This window comes from Asparagus officinalis, unplaced genomic scaffold (genome assembly GCF_001876935.1).
Source record: "Asparagus officinalis unplaced genomic scaffold, Aspof.V1 AsparagusV1_Un656, whole genome shotgun sequence".
Lineage (NCBI taxonomy): Eukaryota > Viridiplantae > Streptophyta > Magnoliopsida > Asparagales > Asparagaceae > Asparagus > Asparagus officinalis.
In genome coordinates this window covers 66,113-72,498 of record NW_017972917.1, presented here as the reverse complement: position 1 = coordinate 72,498, position 6,386 = coordinate 66,113, and the positions used below count along the sequence as shown (strand labels likewise).

General features: G+C 50.3%; 1 protein-coding gene across 1 annotated transcript; it reads right to left on the bottom strand.

Moving 5' to 3' along the window:
* Nucleotides 1-5,389: 5,389 nt before the first annotated feature.
* On the bottom strand, nt 5,390-5,854 carry LOC109828040 (tropomyosin alpha-1 chain-like). The gene has a single exon (XM_020395076.1). The coding sequence runs from the start codon at nt 5,852-5,854 to the stop codon at nt 5,390-5,392; it is 465 nt and encodes a 154-aa protein (XP_020250665.1).
* Nucleotides 5,855-6,386: the final 532 nt, after the last annotated feature.

The following is a 6,386-nucleotide window of genomic DNA, read 5'->3' as shown; positions in this document are numbered from 1 at the left end:
TTCATTGGTGGTTGAGGCTGTTTGCCTCTTCTGTTCTTCAACTCCGCGTGGTAGCGGAATCCGTCCGTAGACTCCATCGCCTTAGCGAATTGCCGCGCAAGGCGTTGACGACGCCTCTGGCGGGCTCTCTTTGAGAGAGTCACAACGCCCTGAACAGTAGAGGCGTTGGCGGGAGTTGGGTTGACCTGATTGGAGGTCGGTGGAACTTCATTTGACGCAACTTCGGCGTCAGTTGGGTTGAGAGCTTCGTGGGCTTCCCGAGCAGCTTCAAACCAACGAGCTTTTCTCCCGGAGGAGAACTTCTTGGACTTGCGGGGGGAGATAGAGCCGGACGAGGACACGTACTCCTCGAACTTGGCTTGGTCGAACTCGTACTCGACCTCCTCCACGACCGGGATTGCAATCCGCGGCTGCGACGCATCGATCTCGTTGGCGAGATCGTCGGCTCCCACTGTGGTCGCCAGATTGTTCGCGTGGAAAACTGTTTTCTTTTTCATTGATATGATTGTCATCTTGGGTTACAAAGATCCGGTCTTTTATAGATCCGGTTACAACTAAATCAAAGAAAGAAGAAAAAAAGTAAAAATTACAACTTTCCTCTTGTGAACAAATCGCAAGCTCCTGTTTTGCGGTTGCTTGCTTGTGTGGGTTCTTTGCCAACGCCGGGGTTAATCCGTGGACCACCGCGCGATCTAGATCCGGTCGGATCTACACGATTATGCGGGTATTATTCCACGAAGGGAATAATAGCCGGGAGGGATTAATCCACCAAGGGAATAATCGCTCAGATCTCGAGATCTAAGACCAAGCTTAGATCTGGAGTGTAGTCTCGTGTAGATCTCAGATCTGTTCTTTCTTCCTCTCGAGATCCTGCCTTTTCTGACGTGGATGGTCGCCGAGGATCAGATCTGTACGTCCAAGTCTTCAAGTCTTCAAAACTCTGAGTTTGCTCTTTAATCCGGCAGAGTTTCGGCTCTTGAAAGTTCGACCTCCGAAAATGAACATCTCTAGGCCTATTTATAGGCTCTCAGGACAGTGCCCGCAAAAAGAGAAATGTCGGCCACCGTCGGCCACTGTCGGCCACCTCTGGGTGGCCGACACTGTGCCGAGCCACCTATGGGTGTGGGTTTTCCGAGTTTTTGAGTTGTGTCCGTTTTCTGGTTTTGTCCGTGATTCGGTTGATTGAGACTCTGATTGGTTGATCTGATTTGGCAGTAAGTCAGATTCCTGATTTGGCAGTAAATCCGCTTCTGAGTTCGAGTCCGAAACTGATCTTGATTCGATCGTGATTCGTCCGAGTCTGTTCTCGGTTGGATGACTCGTTGATTCCTTAACACTTGGCTTGATTCCGAACGCGTATGGATGCAGACGGTGGCAGTGGAGGAGGAGCCAACGCCCTCACCCTCGAAGATACAAGAATTAGAGTTGGAGGCCATTGATCAGAGAGATTTTTGTTAGAATTCTCTTCTGGTGAATTTTCGTAAGCACTAGAACTCTATCGAAGAGACAATGGACACACTATATAACCAAAAGATGAATGGCTAGGATTCGCTGTCTCAAATGGATCGGACGACCCAGATCTCTAGTGGCGCTTCGGGTTCGACGCCCATAAAAGCTTCGCCATTGGGACTCAAAACCGACCGCCCGGATTGAGCACGAGAGGCGAAGCATCCCGTCACTTCATAATTAATGAGCACTAATGCGCCTACATCACCCTAGCAGGCAAGCATTTGGGTCCGCGGACAGACATATGGCATAAACTCGCCTACGTCTGAGTTTTGTTTATAACGCCAACTCGCCAGCGCTTGAGTTTTAGGCCTGCAGCTCAAATTCGTCTGCGCTTGAGTTTTGCCTGCAGCTTAAATTCGCATGCGCTTGAGTTTTTCCTACAGCTCAAACTCGCCTGCGCTCGAGTTTTGCTTGCAGCACGAACTCGCCAACATTTGAGTCCAGTTTTCAACGCAAACTCACCAACACTTGAGTTTCGCTTGTAGTGCAAATTTGCCAGAATTCAAGCGTCGCTTCCAGAACAAGATTCACCACCAGTTTAAGTCTCGCTTACAACACAAACTCGCTAGCTCGACTGTAACACAAGCTCGCCCGGGCCTGAGCTTCACTTGCGGCATGAAATCGCCGGTAATTGAGTCTACCCGTCACATGAGCGAGACGCTGAATGGCTACACGATGAAATTCGGAAAGAGCATGTGTACGACAAGAAAGTGCAAACTTTATTAGATGCTTCTAGATAGTACATTTGAAAAAAGTTATGACTTTATAACCAGGAGAGTCATAACATTACATTTGAGAAGCAAAACATGAAACATAACATCTTGGATCTACTCCTACCCTACGGGTTTATTCTAGGAGGTTGAAAGATGTAAGCTTGGTTCTGACTGCGGCTATCTTCTCCGCATGCATGGCGTGAGCTTTCTCCTCTGCGTCTTGCTGGACCGACGCCTCGAAGGAAGCGTTAGCGATGGCATCCTCCTGAAGCAGCAGTGGGAGATTACGCCTCTCTTTGGCGAGATCGCCTTCCACCGTCTCGCTCTGAATGTGCAGGCCTGTTAAGACTGATTCCCCCTCTGTGCGAGATCGTGCCTAAAAAGATCGAAGAAATGACAGACTCCATGTCAGATTGCAACAGGCGGAGCCGAAGATCCAGACGAGCAATAAGGGCCTCTTTGTCTTCTATGTCTCACCTTCGACACTCTTGTTGCCACATGGCATAACGACGGACAGGAACCAAGAATAGCTTCACTTCGGACTCCAAATCCGCATGTCGCAAGCCTTCCAATTTTGTCAGAAGTAATTCCAGATCGATGAGCCTCATTGAGCACCGTACTCTGAGCATCAAGTTACCCTGGCAACGTAGGCGGGCCACACGGTCCGAGAGGGACTGCTTCAGCTCCGCGTAAGTACCACGATCCTAATCAACGAGCGAGATCACTTGCTTCACGGCGTTCTCCAACTCCTCTAACTGAGTCAGAATGGGGCCCGAAGGTTTAGACTCCGAATCGCGATCAGGAGCAGGAGCCAAAGGAGAGGCATCACCCCCTGCCCTCTTCGCATCAGACGCATTCGCTCGCGGTGCCATCCTGAACAAGAAGAAGGCAATCAACGTGGTGCCCCCTCCGACAAGAAAAGAGGGCAATGCATGACGTACGAACTAAGTACGTGTCCGTCATCTAACGGGCCAAATCAGGCGTGGAGAACGAAGAGGCGCATCACACCGCCTTTAATACGAGATGACGTGCTAATGTCAGTCTATCTTGTGGGCACTCGAGACCACAGTCAGACACGTGGTTACCCCAAACCAGCATTAATTTCTTCTTCGACTTGATTTGGCTATGATCAGAATGCGCCTGTGGCTAAATTTTGTCTGCGGCTTGAGTTCGCTTCTAGTCAGAATCCACCAGTGGTTTGAACTTGCCTGTGTGTAGAATCCGGCTTTAGGATTCGCCTATAATTAAAAGCCCACCTGTAATGGCCTGACAAAGAGAGATAAAAGCCGAAAGATAATAGGCAACAACAGTACATGAACAAACGCATTTAGGAAACCAAAAGAGTGTAACACTCATCCAGTCTTAAGATAGTACGTTTGAACCAAGTTATGACTTCACAATCAAACGAGTTATAACACAACATCAAAAGCAAAATGAAGCAAAATGTCTTAGACCTAAGAACCTAGTCCAACAAACTAAAGGATGCAAGCTCTGCTTTAACCGCGGCTACCCTTCTTGCATGGTCCTCCTGGGCTTTGTCTGTAGCCTCTTTCCGAGCCCGATCTTCAAAACTTGCCCTGGCGGCAGAGTCTTCCTGGCGCAACGTTTGGAGATTTTGAGTTTCCTCCTCAGCGGTCTTGCAGACATTTACACTCTCAGCTTGAAGCCCCCTTAGAGTCGCCTCCACTTGCTCCAGCTCGACTCTCAGATGAGATACGGTGGAAGTGAAGTCACCTATCTGATCTTCCAGTGAGCGCTGTTGACCCACCCAGAAGGCGACATGGGACTGCAGATCTGCTATCTCCCTAGAGCAGACTTCCTGCTCCTAGGCCTCCCGACGCCTATTGCGAGACAGGCGGGGCTCAACATCAACTTCTGAACCCTCTCACAACAAGGTCTCCAGACTCATTAGGCGTGACTCTAGAAAAAGGAGCCTCTGCACATAACGTGTGGCAAGCCGGCGTTCACCCAGCCGCCTGAGATTGGCCACACGATCTAGGAGGGACTATTTGAAGTCGTCATAGGTCCCCATGCTAAGACTGACGAGGGAAATTACCTACTTCACAACGTTCTTAAATTCCTCAGCACGAGCCTGTATAGACAAGGAATCTGAGGAGACAGACTCTTGACCTGGAGCGAGTGCCGTAATGGGTAGAACCTTGAGGCAGGGCTCAGCCCCAGACGGCGGAACAGGGCTTGAGGCGGAGTAAGACGCGATTCCTTCGGATGCATCATCGGAAATTAGGATGGGCTCGGCCGCACGCTCTTTAGTAGTCGGCACTTCTTCCCGAACTACACAACACGATGGCAACACAACAAAAGTTAGAAACAAGAAGTATCGACTTGACTGGCGAAAGCCTGGACGGAAAGGTACCTTCAGTGGTGCTGGCCTCGGTGGCACCCGAGGAGGACCCCCCCTTTCCTTTTTTCAAAGCGACTCTCTTCACCTTCGGCGCCATTTCGAGTGTAACAAGAGGAAGCATAAGTTTTCTCCGGAGAAGATAACAAGGAAACCACAACCTCCCTTAACAAGGGGGAGGGGCGTTAAATACTCATGGCCTGGATGATTGTCTGCTGTTCGATCAGACCGTTCGAAACCGAACAGTTAGAAAGTAAGGCCGAACGGTTTGAGATCCCACGTGAACGGTCGAGACCCGGTAGTTTCTAGACACAATCCCTCACCAACGGCCCAGATCGGGCATGGAGCACGAAGAGGTCCATTACGCCGTCTTTAATGCGAAATGACGTACCCACGTCGTCTTAACTGTCGAGCGTATTAAACGCATGAATTAACACGTGGCCCACTAAGGGTGGAGCCCACCTGGAGCCGAATTCGTCATTTAAACTCATATGATTCAAGCCCGATCAGGCTCGCACACCACTCTGGAATTCGAGTCAGCCCCAATTTCGCCTGCAGACAAAATTCGCCTGTAGATAAAACAAGCCTTCAGTTGCAATCCGCCGACAGCTAGAATCCTCCTGCAGCTAGGATCCCCCTGCGGCCAAACTCTGACTAGTGTGAATCCATGTTGAACAATGACAAAAACAATAAAAAAGGGTGGGGCACACACAAGGGAAATGATGACTAGGAACAAAATGACAACTCCATTCATTAAAAGAGGTTCGAATACAACGGCGAAATCAAAAGCAAATTACAAATCTCTCAGTCACGACTCCACCTCGCGAATCTCCTCAGCGCGCTTGAGCTCGAGCCTCCTTAAAATCTCTCGACGAAGATCTTCCACGGAGAGCGAAACCAAGTCTTGGACGGTGTGTCTGGCCTCCTTGAGAGCTCGGTCCTTCTCCTGAATGGAACCAACGATCAGTTGCCGTCGAGACTCCAACTCCTCTAACTCCCCCATCACCTGTTCACGAGCCTTCTCCTGGTTGACTAGCAAGGCTTGTGCGTTAGCAATGATTTGCTTGGTCTTCGCTATCTCCGAAGACAAGCGAGAGAGGCGGGAGTCAACCTTTTGTTGCTCTAGGCTCACTCGTTCGTTCTCGGTCTTGACATGCTCCAACTCTTCCGCCAACCGTGCCTCCAATGACATTGTCTCATCCAGTCGGCGATCGCTCTCCTCCAGTGCTGCTTGAACCTCGCCGGATGCAAGACGAACGATCTCGGAGCTCATCGCGCAAAGGGTAAGCAGCTATCGGATAGACCACTCTACCTCTTCCAAACGCTTGAAGTACGGATTAGCCGCGGTGGCACCAAGCTTCTTGATCAAGAAGGCCATGTCATAATCAAGGTCCTCCTTGAACTCCTCAAAGGGGCAGCTCTCTTCCAATGCGAGCTTAACACAGTCAGCGAGAGTGTCCTGGAAGTTAGCAAGGGCTCGACCGAAGTGCCAGCCGACGTCACTGGAGTATCAGCCACAATGCCGACGGCCACCAAGGATGAGGAAGCGGTTAGTAGCTGAGTGGGTGTCTCCTCTTGGTTCAGAGACTCTTGTGCCAGTGTTCCACCCCCGACCAACGTTCCTTTAGGAATAGGAATTTCCCCTTGTCGGTCTGACACCCCTTCATGAGCCGACACTTCCTCCTCGCTTGATATCGACTCATGAATCGAGACGTTGTCTTCTGCCTCTGATTCACCCATCTCTCCAGTCATATGGCCCTCCCAAGATGAGGGATCTTCTTTGCCAGCAGCTTTATAGGATGGGC

Coding starts and splice junctions, on each gene's coding strand:
- LOC109828040 (XM_020395076.1), bottom strand. CDS start 5,854: ATGAGCTCCGAGATCGTTCGTCTTGCATCCGGCGAGGTTCAAGCAGCA.